General features: G+C 26.3%; 1 protein-coding gene across 2 annotated transcripts in view; it reads left to right on the forward strand.

Moving 5' to 3' along the window:
• The window catches only part of LOC107449074 (inactive dipeptidyl peptidase 10-like), a 551,160-nt gene that overhangs the window by 286,252 nt on the left and 243,841 nt on the right, over positions 1 to 21,067 (forward strand). The window contains exon 1 of one of the 2 annotated variants that reach the window (XM_087161348.1): positions 12,944 to 13,306. The exons of the other annotated variant lie outside the window; for it this stretch is intronic. Within the exon in view, the coding sequence (XP_087017474.1) occupies positions 13,271 to 13,306 (36 nt within the window). The 5' untranslated portion in view covers positions 12,944 to 13,270. Of the gene's footprint in view, positions 1 to 12,943; positions 13,307 to 21,067 lie in introns of those variants that run through there. 2 annotated transcript variants of the gene reach the window in all.

Here is a 21,067-nt window from a genome sequence, read left to right on the forward strand (position 1 = left end):
GAATATTCGAGGCTTGTAAATTGAATGGAATCATTTTAATTATACATTACAGCCAATAATGAGTTTGTGGATGGTACTAATTATACGCTATTTTTCACTGATTATTTCTTACTTCATTTTAAACGGAAAAGAGTATTTCATTTTCTGGACTGGCGAATGAAAATATCTGAACATAATTAACGTTCATTACAAGACGAAAAATTTTATTACGTAAAATACGTGGCTAATACTTTAGGTAAATTGGGATTACGTAAATGGTATCTAGTTGAAATGAGATTTCTTTTTAATACTTTAAGAAGCATTATTAATAAGTTTGAATGTATTGTTTATTAATTCATTTATTTGCTCAATAGACAAAGAATACATAAAGGTTCGGGCTTAAGATAAATACATTTTAAATTAAATCCCTTTTTTAAATGCTAAAAAATGAGCACAATCCTACATTAGCTTCAAAATATTAAAGATCATATTTTCCTTTGATACTTTTGTTTCTGAGTATTTATTTAAAATAATTAAGTATAATACATAAATTAATATAATATTATTATATAAATTCATGTTTGTAAAAAAAGTGGGAATCGGGCACTTTTGAATTTGCAGTTTAAATTCTCTGTAAAAATGTAAAGAAGCACATTTTAATTAAATGTTTATTTTCAAACTCATTAACTAGATGCACGAAGAGAAATGCTCTGGTAAAATTACCGTACTGTATATAATTACATTTCTGGTAAGGTAAACAGACATTTTTGGTAATAAAAATTAAAATATACGGTATTTAAACTATTTATTTGGTCATTTTTTCTTTCATATAGAAAGGATTTTCCGTACATTCTGATTTTCGAAATTATAGTTCGTATTATAGTTCGTATTATAGTTCGTACATTTAGTATAAAATACAAAACTGAAAAGTATATAGTTTAACTGAATAAATATAAAGTTTTTTTTCTCACTTTTAATATCGTCTTTTTATGGTTATTTGGCTGTTTCGGTGAAATATGATAAAATAACAATAAAATAAATTGCTATTTAACTATTTTTAATTAGAAACTTCTAACAGTGTAAATAACACTTTTAAACTACTTAAACAATTGCTTAAATGTCTTATACTTTTTTTTTAAAAAGAATTTTTTCCATTTTGGCTAAAAGAAACCTATTTTAACTAGGGTACTTTTTCCTTTGATTTCTTTATAATAAAAAAATCTTTGCCATCTCATAATACATACTATATAAAAATATATAGTTTAAGATATTACACTCATAAAATTCATACTCATTGAAAATACTTCCTTAATTTTCTAAATATTCTTAAGTGTTTTGTGCGAGTCATGTTCTTATGAATTTAACGGCACTTAGTAACAAATGACGAAAGGAAAAAAAAATCGGAGGAGAAAACGCAATGAAGAAAAAGCTCCAGAAATAAACATCACATTAGCAATGATATGAATTTAACTTATGATTTGTTTTGAGCTTTTGAGCAAGTTCTGTCAGAATTAAAATGTATTAAAAAATTTTCAAAATGAAATTAGATTTTTTTTTAAAGTTTAATTATCTAAAATTCTAAGTCTGAGAAAAAAGAAAAGAGTCAAAAGAACTTTTCTTACTGCTTTATATAATATTTATGACATTAAAGCAGCATTAAAATTTTTATGAATTTCAAAAATTATTCTAATTGCATTACGATAAATAATATACAGTTACAACTTTCTTCTAACCCATGGGTGTTTTTTAAAAAAAACATATTGTATTAAAATGAAACACTTTCGAATAGAGGTGCAACTAAAATTTTTCCGGTTTCGGATATCTGGGAAAAATATAATTTTTTTCCGGCCTGTTCTTAGTACCCTGAAGGGTATTAGAACATTTATGCAAAACATTATAAAAATCGTACAATTTTCTATAAAAGAAATATTTTAAAAGACAGAATTCTGAAGATACTTATCGTGAGTTTCTGTAAACTAAAACATGATTTTGATTTAAAAGTTTTTTATTTAGGTTTTCGAAAAAAGTTTTTATAAGAAATTCGGACAGACTGCTTGTCGGACACAGAAAAATTAACTTAAGACCTTACTATGAAGTGGAGACATTAGCTAATAATGGGTTTTACAATTCAATTTTTATTTAATTTATATAAATTTTAAGTAATATTTATTAAGGAATCTTCTGTTAAGCGTAGGAAAACTTAAAAATAATTTTAATAAAAGGGCGGTATATTAAAAGAAAAATGTCTTAACTATCAGTGTTTAATTTGTGACCATCCGATAACTCTTAACGTAATTTAAATGCAAGGAGATGTGCCTTTTTACAATCTCAGAAATTTTTTGAAACTTGATAAGAAATTTTATGAAATAACCAATGTTGAACAGAAGATTAATAAACAGATTTTGTTGTGCTTAATACTACGATTCCATATCCGAATCTTAGTAATTTTAAACCAATCAAATGATATAACTCCAAGATCAAGCAACAGACAAGGGAAAAATTAGTAATATAGGAAATTTTTCCTATGATAAAGAGGTATTTGCATTATTCGTAGATTGAAAACTACGAAAATCTTCTATGATTAGCCCTACAATAAGAGAGAAGTGACGATGGTTTGTAAAAATTGAGCTTAAATTTATCAATGGCCAATTTTATTCATTCTTATGTTTCTTTTCAATATAAACATAAATCTACTTATATCGGATATGTAATAAAACGTTTTTAAAAGAGTTTTTAGTTTTTAGTTTTGTAAAAATAAAAATATCTTTTTTAAAATGAAAGCTACATACAAAAATTATTTTTCAATCTTTTTAAACGATTAGCTCAATTTTAACATGAGCTAATAATTATGAAATAAAATTAGTAATTGCATTATAATAATTAACACGTCCTTTGTTAGAAAGTATTTATGTTTTGTTTGTTGCTGTTGGATTTAATAGTTCTATAAAATGATACGTCTGCAAACTCAAACAATAAAAACATAAATTTTAATATAATAGTGTTACACATACATTATATTATGCGACGTATAGTTATGTTTTAATTTTATTCATTATTATTCTATTAATTTTAAATTAATGCGAATATAATTCCTTACATATAACTTCGTAAATATTTCACTATCATATTAATTTATTCATCTTTCTTGGTGATTTTTCAAAGCTACTTTTTTGGAGTCTCAGATCACATTAATACTGATTTATAAATGGAAACAGATGGTTTGTGTGTGTGTTTTTTTAAAAGGTGTGATCTGATTCTGAAGATTTTATGGGATCACAACGATATCAATAATTTTTTGTTGTCAGTGATTACTTTGGCTATTAGTGTTACATGAAATACTTTAGCAACAGTATAGGTCATTTTTCTCTTTATGTATATTTGATAATTAATTATTATGCATTGAGAAAAAAAATCTGATAATATAACCGCATTGTATGGTAATGATGATTCTGGTTAAAAAAAACATATTTCTGTTCACAAAAACAAAAATATACTGTATTTAAACCATTCATTTGTAAATTTTTCTGTTCATATGGTAAATGATTACTGTAAGTTCTGATTTTTAAAATTATAGTTCTTACCACACATTTAAAAACAAAATAGTAAACTGAAAAGTAGTTTTTACCGAATAAATGGGTTTTATACCATGTTTAAAGCTATCATGATAAAATGACCAAATTTTGCTACTTCTACCAAATGTTTTTACATATTATAAAACTATATTTTAAAACAATCATAAAGAGCTTCGGTAAAAATTACCATGCGTTTGTATTTCCATAGAGTCAGAAACACGATACATTTTTCTATATTCTGATAGATTTGACCATACTTTTTTCATAGTGCAGGTACATAACTTTTATTAATTTTATGCTTATATGTAATAGATGTATAACTATGATCATCTCCTTTTTTAATTTTTAATTAAGAATCCTATATTAAGGTTTTTCTGTCCAATTCAATGACGTGCACAGATATTTTTTCTGTACTTAGAAAAATTCAATCACATTTTTTTCATGTTTACATATTGCACAAAATGTAATTTTAGCTCTCCATAACTGTGTAAACAAATCTGATATGCGACTCAGTGCATTAAAAAATATAGAAAAGAAAAAAATGATTGTTAAGCCGTCTACGCAAAATCAACCATGAATAAAAATAAGAAATGACTTTTTCATTCTTTTATATGGTGCCTCAACTTTTAAGCATTTCATTGAACGGACAGCATCAAATCTATACAAAACACCACAGGTATGCAACAAGCTTCAACCCAAGGGAAAATACGTATTCAAAAGAGATTTTTCCGAAGGAGCATCTCCAATCCCCTGAGTTGGCTGCTGTCCAAAACAATGAAGAGTTTGGCGTACCACTAAATGCTTCGACTTGAATAAAGCCCTTCATACTCTTGTGTGTTAAGATTAGAAAAAGAGCATCTTTCTTTTTGCATATTCTTTAGTGTTTATCTTTCTTGGTGATCTTGCAAAACTCCCCCTTGGTGTCGCAGATCACGTTAATACCGATTTATAAGTGGAGACAGGTGGTTTTTGTGTGATTTTTTTTAAAGATATGATCTGATTTTGAATGCTTGAAGTTTTCATGTGAATGCAAAAGAAGGCTTTATGCGATCGCAACAATATCGATCATTTTTTTTTACTACTTCTGCTACTAGTGTTACATGAAATATTTTGGCAACAGTCTAGGGAAATTTTTTCTCTATGTATGTATACTGTATAACTGTGCACTGTGTAAAGTTCTAAATCAAATTACGGTAAAATGTACAGGCAATCAGAGTGACTGTACTTTTTGCCGTTAATCCCATTTTTACTGTAAAATTTTACAGAAGAAAGAATATGATATACCGTAATTATAACAGTAGTATTTACTTTAAAATTACTTTAAACAAAACAATATAACTGAAAAAATTACGGTAGAATAAATTTTACGAATGATGCACCCAGAGTTTCGTTAATATTTTATCATAAATTTACGTGAAATTTTTACAGTGTAGTTTAAGTATTAATTTGAAATCCCAATTGTGTATTCGTTATTGTGTACCAAAACATTAAAAATTATATCGAATTATTCTGGATACTATTTTTCAACACCGTAAAATCGTATTTTACCGGAGCTGATGTATCGTTATTTTTACACAAATAATTACCGTAACATTCTAATTAAGTAAATATTACTGTTAACATTACGGTTTTTACCATATTAAGGTATTTTACGATATTTTGCAGTATTTTATGATTTTGCGGTATTTTACGATATTTTACAGTATTTTACGATTACGATTTGAAATTACGATTTTACGGGAAAAGGAATATACGAAAAATTGATTTTATGAAATATTGATTTGAAATTGATTTTATGAAATCGGCACCCAAAGTGCCGATACTTTATACCGTAATATCATACGGAATTTCACGATATTTTACGGTATTTTGCAATTGCCATTTGAAATTATGATTTTACGGAAAAAGGAATATACGAGAAATTGATTTTATGAAATATTGATTTGAAATTGATTTTATGAAATCGGCACCCAAAGTGCCAATACTTTATACCGTAATATCATACGGAATTTCTCGATATTTTACGGTATTTTGCAATTGCCATTTGAAATTATGATTTTACGAAAAAAGGAATATACGAAAAATTGATTTTATGAATTAATGCACCCAAAGTGCCGATATTTTATACAGTAATATGATACGAAATTTTTTACAGTTCAGTTTATTAGGCATATTAAAGCATGAAGATAACGTGGAAAAATACACTATCCGAAGCTTTGGGGAGTGAACCATAATAATTATCAATTTGTTCTGATAGTTATTCCGGAACAAATTACAATAAAATGTACTGGCTCTCAGTCTGCAAGTTCTTGTTACTGTAAAATCTATTTTCAAAGTAAAATGTTAGGAAACAAAAATCTGATTTAATAGGATTTTTGCACCATTATTTAGCATAGGAAACTAAGTCACTGTAATTAAATAAATATTACTGAAAAAATTGCAGTATAAAAGTTTGCAAAAAAAGTGGATTTTATAAAAAAAAGGGTTAAAAATGGATTTAAAGTTATGAATGCTGCATTTCTGTATATTTTTTTTACCGTAATTTGATCCGTAATTTTTTACAGTCTACTTCTTAAACCTGATTAGTTGTAATATACATTGATAATATACTTCACATTTTAATGAAAATTGAAATAATTTAACTCTTTATTCAGATTGCAGTAAACTATTATCGTATTATTTAAGGTTTTGATAATATGATGCAAAATTAAACCAATTTTTCAGATACTATTTTTTAACATTTAAATGCTGTGACGTTTTTTTAAGTGATTAAAATTTTATGTGAGGAAAAATTTATGAATTGGCCATTGAACCAGTATTGGCTGATATTTTTCTATCTGTTTAGATTCCCAGTGTCACAGAACCAAGCGTTGAAGTAATTTTTTTCCCTATTATTATTTTGGTGAGAGTATATGGAATTTTCACCTCCATGGGAGCATTATTAATTTCTTTGCAGGAAAGCAGCAAAGTAAATGAATATTCCCTTACAAAAATTTAAGTTATTTTTGAGATTTATGTGATGTTGTTTTGAGGTGTCAAGATTGATTTGAGGTTTATTCGAAGTTGATTTCAAAATCATCCATGAAAGATCATACTCTCAAGATGTATAATCCAAGTGTATGATGTTGTTTTACACACACTTGAAGTTATTTTGAGGTTGATGGATATTTACTTGAAAGTAACCAGTTTAGGGAGGTAGTTTTTGAGGTGAACTTACTATTTTTTCTACACTTCAATCAGATACGTATATTTGAGGTGTGAATAAATTCTCCCCATCTAAACTAAAATTATTTCTGAGTCGTCATACATGATGTTGAGTTTGTTAAGTGTAAATGAGATTTAAATTGGGGTTTATTAATGAGGTTAATTTTGGTGAGCATCATTTTCTACTTCAGATGTACTTTTTTTTTTACATCTGTTAACCTCAAAACAACCATAAAAATACCTTTTTTTTGTAAGGGATTTGATAAAAATTATTTAGCACTTCGATTATAAATTTTATAGTTCGTATTAAACTTTTTTAGTATTTAAGGTATATTTTGTTTTGGTTAATCGCTTATTAATTCCAAGGATTTAGTATATTTCAAAATCGGTTCAATTGTGAACTATTACATCGATTTTTTCTGCCATATTTCCATGCAAATTCATTTGGGACGACATTAATGTGGTAAGTTGAACCTGGTTTCCTTAAAAGTGGAATTATATCATACAATCAATTTTAGAAAAAAATAATTTCAATGATAATCTGGTCCCATTTGGAAACGCACCGAAGTTGCATTAAATTTAAATGATATTTTAGAGGGTTTTTCTTCCAATATACAATTACAGAAAATAAATAAACAATGCTATTTTTTCAATGTTTTCTCCATAAAACCTGACATTCAAGCCTAGAGATACCATTGATATTTTTATTCCAATTTTATCTATGAATGAAATAAAAGCTACCTTTTAATCTTTTTAATTCATTTTTTTATAAACAACTCGCAAATTTGAAACTAAAAAGAATCCTTAAGTTTAAAAATTCATGAATAAAGTGTGATTGCAAAACTAGAAAAAAAATTTCGAATTAAACTTTTTATAAATATAGTGCGAGTACAGATCTAAAATTAGTATTTTTTTTGCAATGTTGGCACACACAGAACTGAAACAAATCTTTAGCTTTTAATTTTTTATAAATAACAGGAAAGCATGAAATAAAAATTCATTATTTCAATTTTTATAAATGATGTGTGAGCTCAAAACTTGCATGAATCTTTTTAACTCAGTTTTTTTATTAAGTACATGCAAACCCAAATTTAAAATTAATTTTTTTTAAAAATTAATTCTCATTCTAGCTCTTTCAAATTTCACGGAAGATCAGAATTAATTGTTTTTATTTATGACTTTACAATACGCAAGTCTATTCTCGATTAAACTCTTAAATATTTAGGAAATTTATCGATTAGTACTACTAATACAAGTTTAACTAGATTCCCTTATATCCTAGCAATAAGTCATGTCTCGTATAATCAAGCCAGTCTATGACGAGAACAAGGCATATATCATAGAAGCTCTTATACTCCACTTGTAATTCACATCTTATATATTATCACTGTTAAATATACATAGACGAAATATATGCAGAATATGATACAGCTAGTTTGATATGTATGAGTTGAAAGTGCTGGATATTATATAGTGAAGTAAGACACACATTTCAAATTAGAGTTTTACGATAATTATCTATAAAGATCAATATTAGTGTCTAGCAAACCTAAATTTAAAAATGCATATGTTTGAATTAATCAAACTGTTCATTATTTGATGAACAGGCAATATAATTTACTTTTCAATCTTAGGATAGAAAATTTTTAAATAAATAAGCTTCCTTTTTTTTAAATTTAATACAAGATATTTCTGAAAATGTTTACCTAGAAGAAAGCACAAAATGTCTGCATATTTTGTTTAAATTGTAATCATACTTATAAATACTACACTGAAATAAAAGTGTTGTCCAAACTACCATAATATTTACCGGGTTACAGTAAAATTTACCGTGTTTCTGGCTCCATGGGAACACCAAAAAGCTCTTTAAATTTTAAGGAAGCACTTGATTTTAGTAAAGTTAAGAATAAATTCGGTTTCCTATTATGTGATAAATTTTTTAAGGGTGACAAAGTGTGGTAATTTTATCAATATACCTATAAATTTGGAATAAAAACCATTTATTTGGTTACATTTACTCTTCACAGTTTTGTATATTTTACTAAATAATACAAAACTAACAACTTTGATTGTAGTAATAAGAATTTTAATTTTGAAAACCCAGAATTTCCGATAAACCGTTGGCACAAGAAATTGACAAATGAATGGTTTAAATTCCGTATATTTGGGTTTTATTAACCAGAGTTGTTTTCTATTTCTTTATCTGAAATATTGTTATTATACAGCATGGTAATTATATCAGAATTTTTTTTTCGTGTAATTACTTATAATCATTTAAATTGAAATGAAATTTTGTCGTACTATTTTTGTTAGCATGTAATAAATTTAAACAGAAAATTCCTCCTACTTTTAAAATCTAATTTTATAAAATTATTTCTAATACAATTTTGTTTTGAAAAGGCAGAAAATATTTATTTTTGAAATAAGAAATAAGATTCAGCAAAATTTTTTAATATCAGTAAATTGAATTAGCAATTAAATTATTAACAAGAACATTATTATTTGTTTGCAAGATGTTTTAAAAGCAAAATAATCACTAGTAGAATATATATAATACTTTTAAACAAAGGAATATACAAAAGGATATAATAATAAGAAATATTAACTTAATTTAAAGTAATTTCATGTAAGATATTTAAAAAAAATAGACTACTGATTTAATCTAGGCTCTTATATTTATTAAAAAAAAACCTAGTTTAGATTTATAAATATATTTTAAAATTTTATACGCATATATTTATTTTAGTGCTATGGCATATTCAGTCAGTTGACCATTTCTTATATGTTTGTAAACAAAATTATAATATGGTTCAGATTTCAATACATAAATTAGTTTTATATAAAATATTACGTTTTAAGAAATAAACATAAAATTTTATTTCAGGTTCCAAACTTATTTCGAATTTATTTCACAAAAACTGTTAACTCTTAAATAAGTATTAATTGTTTTGCAGCGATTTTTTAATGCCAATAAGTTTCATTTTACCAAATTTGATACGTGAAATAAATTAAAAGAGATTTAAATTCATTTTCAGAAAAAATATATTCAAGCTGTCTTCTTACTCGAGAATTGCTAGATGTTTAATAGAGTTTGATAACGCTAAAAATTAGAAGTAAAATTGAAGTTTAATTGTATAATCCTCTTATAATTTTTAAAAATAATTTTCCAGTTTGCCTGATTTGTAAAGTTTCTTAATTAAGTCATTTTAGTTTTAAAGAACATGTTTTGCAACATCTCCCATTTTAATGATTTAAGTTTTATTTTTCTGATTTAATGATGCATTCTTGTTTTTCAAATGTCCTTTAATGAAATCCTCATGAATTTTTCCTGTGGTTTTATTTTTAACTTTAGCAATTTTTCATGAAAACAATAAAGCATGAAGAATATATAAGTTTAAAGAACTTGCATTTACAAATCAATTTATGTATTTATTCTACGCCCAAAAAAACTGTTCTGTTTTTAAAAATATTATATTTTAATAATGTTTATGCTAACGTAAATGCTTATTAAATATCAGACACAATATATGATTTATTTTTTGAGGGATCTGAAATGATTTTGCTTGCGGCTGTTTTTGTTTAAATTAAAATTCAGAAATTTTTAAAACACAATAAAATTTTTCTTATCATTCTATATGCTTTGTTGAAAACATTATGAGAAATTTGGGAAAGAAAACCTTGATCTTTTTAGATAAAACCAAAACTTTAAAGTGCATTTTCTCATTGATTATTATTTTGTTCATAATTTATTCAAATCTCTAAGAATTATTTACAATTGAAGATAACGGTTTTAAGCATTTTTTTGTACTTTTCTTCGAATAAAAATGCCCATTAAATAAGCATTTTATAAATTTAAAAATTTCAATGTGTAGAGAAAATCTTCCATCCCTTTAATTTATACTTTTAATTAATTTATTTATTTATTGATTTTGTACATGAATGATGTAATTTGCACATATCTAAAGAAATAACGGCGCGCATATGTAGCGAGGATGATTTCAATCATAGAACAAAAATAATTTTTTTTAAATAACAAAGATTAAAAAAAGCATTAAAAAGTTAAACATTGCAAGCATTTTAGAATTCCTTGTAAATTTTATAAAAACTGTAAAATAATAGCAATTTTTGAAAATAAATTATTGATTGGAAACAAAACGTGCATAAAAAATATTAAAATATTATTCATTTCACTTTTATTTGAAACATTTCCCTAAAAAACACATTGAAACCGATAAAGCTTCGTTTATAAAAGAAAATAATAAAATTATAAATTGTGTAAATCATATAATAAATAGATAAAATATGTTATTTCTTGTACATTCAATTATAATGCATGAAAAATAATTGTGATTTTTTGATTCGTCTGAAGTTTTTGACTGTGAAGTTATAAGTGCTGAACTTCTAAATCTTCAATACAATTAATGGAGCAGAGAAAATCTTAAAAAAATTCTAACAATATTGCGCATTCTAACTATTGCACATTCTAACTATTTTCTCACAACCTTAAAAATGTTGCATATAAAAATTAAGTGCTTTTAAAAATCAAACTATAATTTTTCAATGATCTGTAATGTCTCGTTTATAAAAATTTCGGTATACTCTAAAATGAAGATAGAAGACTTTTTGAAACATTATAATTTTAAGAGTTTTACCTTGATTCTTTTAACTTAGGATGACGACGCATTAGAATAAAATTCAAAATTCAAGACAAACATAATTATAAGCAAATAAAGAAACTAATAAAATTATGATTAGGAAGGAATGAATTCAACATGCATAATTAATTTAAGGTTGGTTCTTAAAAGGTATTTATTATCTGTCAAACATTGTCCTCAATACAAGTATTTTTAAGCGCATTGTTAGAAATTTATTAGCTCATAGAACGATAATATAGTGCAATTTTACTTACTACAATTTTACTACAATTATAAGTGAAGCTATTTGTTTGGGCGCGCATGTGGACATTTTGTTCTTTATTAAAAAAAGGAGTTTCCTGGAAAGTTCAGAAGAAAAAGCCAAGTTTATTTAATTATTATATAATTTGTGTTCATCAAATAGTTTTGCAATTACGATTATAGATTATTTTTTGGAAGCTTGCATAGTTTTAAATTTGGACAGTTTTCAAAGATTTTTCATCACGTCCTATTTTTTCTCTTTATATAGACGGAGAAAAATTCTTGGTAAAATTACCGTACTGTATAGTGATGATATTTCGAATAAAAAAAATCATAATTCTAGCAATAATCAAATCAAAATGTACAGTATTCAAACGATTTCTTTGTTAATTTTTGAGTTCAAGTGATAATGGTTTACATGAAATTCTGGTTTTTAAAATTATAGTTTTTATTACCCCACATGTAGGAAATATTATAAGACTAAAAAGTAAGTTTTACCGAATAAATCGTTTTCATGCCATGATCTAAGGATCATATTAAAATTACTTAATTTTATCACAAATTAATAAATAATTTTTTACTAAATTTTGTCATACATTATAAATTTATATTTTACTGTTATTTTTATCAAAATCATTACCAAAGTGCTTTGGAAAAAATTACCAAGCTTTTGTGCCAGGAACACTATAAATTTTACCATATTCTGGTAGTTTTGGCCTTACTTTTTTTCTCTGTGCAACATTACTCAAATGCAAATACTTATTTTTCTTTTCTTTTCAATCTGGCTCTGGGTATGATCAACCGTGTTTAATTAAGTTTTCATAACAAATTGAAGTTGACATGCATGTTCAAAATGTGAAATTACGCAACAGCATTAATCGCTTATAAAAAGTAAATCTGAGTATTTTATAGATATATAGTAATTACCCAAACTCTTCCCTGATATTTAATGCGGGATAGAATATTTTAACCCATCTTATAGCCTAAAAATGTAATGTATAATTTTTTTTTAAATATTGCCTTGTTTAATTAATATAAAAAAAAACATTCAATAATTACTCGAACGTTAATGACATTAAATTTTTTTTTTACGAAACTAACGAGAAGGAAGAAAAAGATAACGTCATTACATCTATTGCAGCATTCAGTTTGGCGCTTCTCTGCTAGTGAAGGAAAAACAACAATACACACGCTGAATTCATCCAGAGGCGCAAAAAAATCGCCGAGATCTTTCACTGGAGGGCGCAAGTACGGTCTGTCTCGCCGAAGAAGCTACCGCAATTCGTTTCAGCCAATCAGAAGCGATCAGCCGTGCTTCGAACAGGCGGAAAAGCTAATCGCAATCAAACCATCGCTGCCGTTCACGGAAAACTGAATTTTCTGTTTTGAAAACGTTTTCGTTTTGAACCTAAGGGACCAATTATTGCCAAAACAAATATTGTAATTTAATTATACGTTTCGGTTGATGCCATTAATAATTAAAAATATACCACATTAAATTTTTAATTGTGTTTGTGATAGTGTAAGAAAAGTAAAAAAATTCTCGCAAGAAATTAGTTTTTAGAGGCTAAGTCATAAACTTTGAGAAAATAGTTATTGTGATTAAAAATTCGGATATAGATGGGAGAACCTGGAGCTGATCCCTTTGATGATGAGGTGAGTTTTATGATGATTATTCTGAGGAACCATGGTAATTACGATGAAAAAGAATGACTTAAAAGGATTTTATATTTTTTCAATTTTAAATATTTTTTATTTATTTTTTTTTCTTTTCTAAACGAATTTTTGAATCTTATATTCTTAAAACTTAGAGACGAAAAGTTATTTTTTTCCCTTCATTTTACTACTTATTTCATATCTTGAGTGGAAAATTGAAAGATAATACAAAAGAAACGCTAGAGTGTTCCTGCCTGACCACGGTGCGTTAAGGGTTAAAACACAAAAGATTTAGATTTAAAAACTGGTTAATAGGAGGCAAACCAAATGCAAATTGTTATAAGAGTTGAATAATAATAATAAAAATTCTGATCGTGTGCTAAAATACTCTAAAATTGTAATTGTTTGATAATTTTGAGTGCATTAATCAATATCATAAAGGATAATGAAAATTTTTTTATTAATATTGACGATTTTCTATTTATTTTTTCTTGGTTTGAAGCCAACAAATATTCTTTTAAACACTTGTGTGTTAATATTCCTTTCAGTATGGTCCAATCTGGCTAATTAGCATCAAACTATTGGCTAATTAGCATCAAACTAATCTAATTTGTGGGTGATATTTACTATTACGCTGTTTCTCGGGATGGGAAATTTTTTTCAAAACAAAAACATTTTTATTTTAAATATATAACTTTTTATTCCAGTATGAGTACAATGAATTTAGAATAAATGGTTACTAACTAAAAAATTCCTTTTTAATTGTAGTGGCAATGATGAAATGAGTGAAATAATCAGTTTCAAAAATGGTTTTATTTTTATTTTTATTTATTATTTTTTGTATTTGTAAACATTTTATGCTCAACGAGCTTAATCTAAAATGATATGTTATAAAATTTTGCAAAATGAGTTTTACTGAAAAAAGTGATGTTTACGCGTAACTTTAAGAGTGTAAATATTATTATATCGATTCCTTCGGAATGAATTTTTTAACAAATTAAATAAATTTCAGTTTCAGAAAGATTTAAGTATTACAGTTTACAAATTTTAATGTTTTATGCATCGCTTTTATTATGACGAAGAATTTAATAAAAGGCTTAGTTTTAATTTAAAAGAATAGATAATGACGTTATGGATAAAGATTTATTTTAATAAAACAAAATTAAATAACATAAAATTAAACTAAAAATTATACGGAATTGCTTATTGCTTATTTTCTTTCAATTAATTATTATTTATAACATAAAGTAACAAAACATTAATATTTATAATTTAAATGGGATTTATATTTTTTACATATAATTATAAGATATCCACATTTTAACTATTCTTTATTCTACTTTAAAGCATTCATTGATTTCAATATTCTGGTCTTTCCTTCTTAAAGATATTACTTATGTTTTTACCAAAATATGTTATAGACCATTTCATACAAAGATATTTCCAATATCTTTCTAACACTGCGGCACTTAATATGATAAATCTATTGAACACTTACTATTTTCATTCACAAATCCTAATTTGGTATTTTTGAACTATTCTTTGTTTTATTATTTTGTGCGAAAATTTTTTCTATGGACGTTAAACTTATTTTTTTAATAAAATTTATTAATACAACTCCTTAAATATATCAATTAAAAATAACGAAATTCTGACGCAATAAAAAGAAAAAAAGGTGAAGTGATACAACCACGATTTGTTTCCATTTACGGATATTTATAATCATTGAAATTTTCATGTAATTATGAAAAATTATTTATCTATTATTATTGCTAATAGATAAGATAATAGATAAATAGATAATATAATAGATAAATAGATAAGATAATGGATAAATAGATAAGACGATATGTAAATACATAAGATAATAGATAAATAGATAAGATAATAGATAAATAGATAAGATAATAGATAAATAGATAAGCTAACATATAAGCTAATAGATAAGCAAACAGATAAATATTGCTAATAGATAAATCGAAACAAAACATTCAAATAAACGAGATTGAATATGATAAATAAAAAGTATGAGGTAAATTCTTCTTTTTAGTTGTCTTCTGTGTTTAAACGTATGGGACTCACTTCTGCAAAGCAGAACGATTTCTCCTACATTACGTTTGTGTTTTTCGGATTCTAAAATGTTGTGCTATAAGCGTTATTAAATTAAAACTAACAGAATTTGTAAAATTTATATTTAATGAATGCTTATTCAATAATATATTAGTGAAAATGTTTTTTTGGGACTGTAACTTTGAAACAACAAATATATTAATATCTGTGAATAAAATTAGAGCAATAGCCTAATATCAGAAATATATGTATGATTTTAATTTAGTTTAGTTATAGTAACTGGTAAAAACCACATTTGAATAAAATAAGAAAACTGTGCAATAAAACCAATGAGGTTGTTGATATATTTATCAGCTAAAAATTATTTAATTTGAATTTAAAATTTTAAAATATATATGTTCACAAACTCAAAATTGCAAGAATTATTATTATTTTAAAATGAAACTGAAAGTAGTTAGATTTCAATGGAACAGTAGCTCTCTATCTGTTTAGTAATAGTTATATCCTGTTACCATATTTAATTATTAGTTTCCTTTTTAATATGAATATTATTATTTATGTCAAAAAACAGTCTTGTTGAAACTGTGAAAATTTTAAATCATATTAAATACTAATTTAAGCTATTTTCGTGATACTACTTTTAATTACTTTTTAGTTTTCAAATGCATATTTTGTGAAAATTCTCTTCGAATTCTTCCTACTATCGTAAATGCTGTTGTTGACAACAGTTACATAATTTTACATGAATGAAACAGAAATAAAATTATAAACGGTACTTTTCTCGTGTAAGATAATTCGCTATTTTGCTGCGATGCGATCTCGTAAATGACAGCCATGTTTATTTCCGATTGAAAAATCTGTTGATAAAGTATAAAAAAAAATCATAAAAATTTTACTTTAACAAATTCTTAAATAATGAGCCTGTCACTTAGCTTAGAAAAGATACCTGTGGCTAATTTGAAATAAAGCCAAAGACTGTCAAGTTAAATTGGTCTCCAAATATTTGTCTTATTCTCTGACGTGATATTTTTACTTATTTCTGAACGTTAAAGAATAAAAGAATAAAAAAAAATATTTAAAATGAATTTTTATAAATTAACTATTGATTTTTTTTAACGTTTCGTTTGCGTTTCGTTTTTTCAGCAAACGAAAGGAAATGCTTGAGTGATAGTGATTCTATGAAGAAATGTTTTATAGTGATTCTATGGAGAAAAAAAAACGAAATATTATTAAATATAACTAAGAAAATTCTTCTGAAATCTAAACCTCATAGCGAGTTTTAGAAAAAGAATATTTTATTAATATAATAGGACATGCAGACGCCTTTTATTAAATCTATTTTTATTAAATTTATAATATTATATAAATACATATCTATAGCATTTTGTTAAATCTATAAAATGTTATTTTTTGCATACTTTAAAAAATATTGTATAAACAGTGCGCAAAATCAAAAATGGATCCTCCTGAATAACTTTTGAGCTAACGATCGGATCTTCATGTCTTAGGACTTAATCTTAATTGATTGTGGAGGGGGGTGCACTAAAATATGCTAATTAATAAGTGCAGATGATATTTTAAGCGGCGAAATCAGACAAAAAATGTACTTTCTCTGTATCTATTTTTCTGAACCTATTTCTTCGACGAATTCGGATTTCTGACCCTCAAAATATGGGGGGTAGCAGCAATCTGGGAGATATGGTCACAATAGTTTGGTCGGGAGAGAGTTCCAAAGTTTCGACCCCTTAATGTTAATTTTATTTTTTGAGTATTATTTCGCTATATCTCGAGAACATTTTAGGCGAATTAAAAAAATTTTTGCACGCAATTATAAAATTTGTTTATCCAAATATAATTATCTGCAAAAAATGACTTTTAGTCATTAATTATTATTTTTTATTATTTTGTTTAATAATAGTGAAAAAATTTTTGAATTGTGAAATAGAACTTTAAATATCTTTTTTGAATCAAACTGAAAACAAATTATGAAAGAATAACTTAAGATTACAGTTTTCTTCCAATAATTTGTTTGCATTTTGATATTTTAGATTTTTTTTCAACAATTTAAACTTCTTGGCTTACTCTAAGTTTGCCTGAATTCATTTTTCTTTACTTTAAGTTTTAAATTACTTATGTAGGTGAAAAAGAATTTGTGATGAAAAATTTCCCCCACTTAATAACGTCCTTTTAAGAAAAGAGACAGATACGAAACAATATTTTGTGTGTGGCGAAAAATGAAAGTCCTCTCTTAAAATTAAACCTCTTTTTGAAGTGTTAACATTATAAAAATTTGTATAAGATAAACATAATCTGATAAAAGTTAAACTAAACAAATCATACTAGCTCTTTTATATCTAAATTCGTTAGTAATAATCAATATGTTATTTTAAATTATAAAGTTTAAATGAGTTACGATATTTCTGATACAAATTTTTTTTTTAGATTTCTTTGAAAAATTGCTATTCATTAACAAGTAACTCGGTGTAAAAATCCTTTATTTATATGTCTATATATCTAGCATCAGTATCTAGCACTAAACTTCCAAACAAACAAAACTAACAAATTCTTCCTTAATCCCATATAGTTTATAACTCACATAATAACAAAATCTAATATTGGAAAATATAGGGAAAGGGGAAAAGTGAATTTTTAACCGAATCAAGTCATATCGATCACTGGACGACAAAACATGTGCCAAAAAATATTTCCGGTCAAATAGACTAATAGCATTAACTCTTTTAGTGTAATAAATATTTAATCCATTTTTCCTAGCTACCAATTCTAGGTGTAGTAGAATCGCGATACTATTTCTAATACGAATTTCTAGTAGAATTTTATTAAAGTTTAGAAAAAATCAAGTCATTGGGGAGCAACTAGAAATAGGAACTTTTTTCATAATGTTTACTCCAATATTATCTAAAACTAATATTGGCAAATATAGAAATGTAAAAAGTTCATTTTTAATTCATTCAAGTCATATCGATTACTAAAGGACAAAGATACAAAAAAAGTCCTATGTTGACTAACTAAAAATATTAGTTCCTTTAGACTTAAACATCTAATCAATATTTAATCCATTATTCCTAACTATCAATTTTTAACAGAGAACTGACATACTGTTTCTAGTACTAAGACTTTTATAAAATTTTTAAAAATTTCAATTCATTTGCAAGGAGCTAGATATAAAAAAACCTTTTTTTCCGCATAACGTTTACTCCAATAGTATCTAAAACCAATATTGGCAAATATAGGGAAGGAAAAAAAGTCCATTTTTAACCGAATCAACTCAGATCGATCCCTAAAAGACTAAGACAGATACAAAACAAAATTTTCCGTGTAGCGAAAATAAAAAACCCTCTCTCGAAATGAAACCTCTTCACTTCACTCGGAAAACTTCGATACAACTGTTCTACGCCATCTTTCATCAAGTGACGCCGAGACGACAACCCACCATTATTTGTCGATCATTTTCAAGACCGGACTCTTTCTGCCATGCACCTATGGGGATATCTGGAGAGCAATTTAAAACCTCTTTGTTCCCTATTAGAAACTTACTGGGGATTAATTCTTTCACTCGTTTCGAGAAAATGGGGCAGAATTTAAAACCTTTTAACTCTTCTCTTCTTTAACATTCAGTAACAGCGAAGAATGAACGAGAATTAGATATCTAAAGTAATGGATGGTATTTGAGATATTTCAAGAAATCTTTAAATTAAAAGTTCGAGATTATTGAAGTTGAGCAACAAATGTGGAGAATTGGTTTCATGAGATTGATTACTTCTAGATAGTAAAAGTTCGCTGAATTCTTCCGGAACATAATATTATAAATTATTCCATGATTAGAAGTTGTCTTTTTTATGCGTTCATTTCCTTTAATTTTAGATATCTGTTAAGTATATTGTTAGCGCTTACAGAAATTAAATAAAAAAATAATAATAACGCATTAACAAGACGATTTACTATTATTGGTCGAAACTTTTTCTGAAACATCAAATCGTTTTATTTGGAGGTTAAAAGGAGGTTAAGGTCGTGCTTCTAACCTTCTTCTCAGTTCTAATCTCGTCTTTTAAATACTCTCTGTTTCTTTCCATTACTTATTACAATCGCCTTCATTTACTAAGAATTTTCAAATTTTAAGAGCGTGTCGGTTTTTCTTCACTTAAAAGTCCCTTTACGACCTTCCCTCCAATATGTGCACTTTTCTATTTTCATTTCTGATAAGCTAACCCATGATATATTTACGCCAGCACAGCTGTCGGAACGAGCATGGTGCGGAGTTTGTTTCGAATAGCCCTCGCTAGGATTGAAACCCGGATCACCTCACTGGGATGGGAGCGCTCTATTCCCTGAGCCACAACACTCCTGGTGTTGTTTTCGTAACGAGTCGTTATAAAGAAACTTTATTACGTCGGTAGATCTGAGAAGGGTAAATATAATTGTAGCATGAATACAGTAGTATCAACCTGATAGAAATATGCTATATGTACGTTATCGACACTATATCATCAACAATATCGGCTCCAGTTGCCAGCCAGTCCGACACTTTTTTGTCACAGCCGATTTGGAAATGATGTTGGACCGATAGGAGCAATATCGGCAAATGGATATAAGCCCGTTATCACAGCTTTTAACACGGGGAATCGAGCCTGTTACAAGGTCGAATTTGGCAAATGCTCTACCCTTTACACCAGATGGGTGGTTATTAACGTATGTAATACTCAATAAAATGCATTGAAATATCCGAAAAAAAGTTCCTTTAGAGGAATGCATTGGGGAAAACAGCTATTTTCCGTAACTTTATGAACCATCAAGAAACTCGGGTGAATGCGTTTGAACAAGCACTTGAGAAATTAAACAGGCTTTATTGTTTTTCTTTCTGTACTTTTAGAGAAATTTTTTGAAAAGTAACTAGCCACCTTCAATGATCAGTTTATTGTATCTAATTGTCCATTAAGTCCCAGCCTTCCGTTCTTCCACTTCATGGTATGGTATACCATATATTATTATCAAACTATAGTTTGATAATAATATCATTTTTTCATGATTAATACGAAACACTGCAAACTCGTATTATTGAATGAACTTTCAGGAAATGTGGAAGTTTAGGAAATAAGCCAGATATTAATTTCCTTTTATAAAGCACGTGTGGCCTTGCTTAAATTCTTACAATATTTAAGAACAATTAATATTTTAGGAATAATAAAAATAAAATAAAATTTATTTTTCAAAAAAATTATGTCCAAAATATTATAAATCCTATAGTTCTTTAAGCAAGTGACGAATAAAACTGGTAATTAAACCTATGGTCGGGTAGTTGAAATTTAAAGTTTTAGGCGATGAAATGAATGCTAGTATTCATGAAAATTTAATTGTTATTTCTCAACTTATACCTAATTAATGCTTAAAAAAACTTCCGAACAATATGTTTTTCTGGACATTACATAAAATTTTATATTTTAATTCTCTAATCTTCCCTGATAAATATATCAAAATAAAATATCTTTGAATTGACTTGAATTGATTAGAAAAGAAACGATGAAACGTCGCTCTAAAGGAAAAATTCCAGCTTTTTCAAGCTATCTCCTTATGCTAAGAGATATAAACACTTATTCTCTTTCTAATTCATGAATTTCATGTAGTTGATTTTTTTTAAAAGAGGAGAAAAGTGCAGTTAAATTAAACCCGGCTTTT

Source organism: Parasteatoda tepidariorum, chromosome 4, assembly GCF_982258835.1.
Source record: "Parasteatoda tepidariorum strain Cologne lab strain chromosome 4, Ptep-v5.0, whole genome shotgun sequence".
Classification (NCBI taxonomy): Eukaryota; Metazoa; Arthropoda; class Arachnida; order Araneae; family Theridiidae; genus Parasteatoda; species Parasteatoda tepidariorum.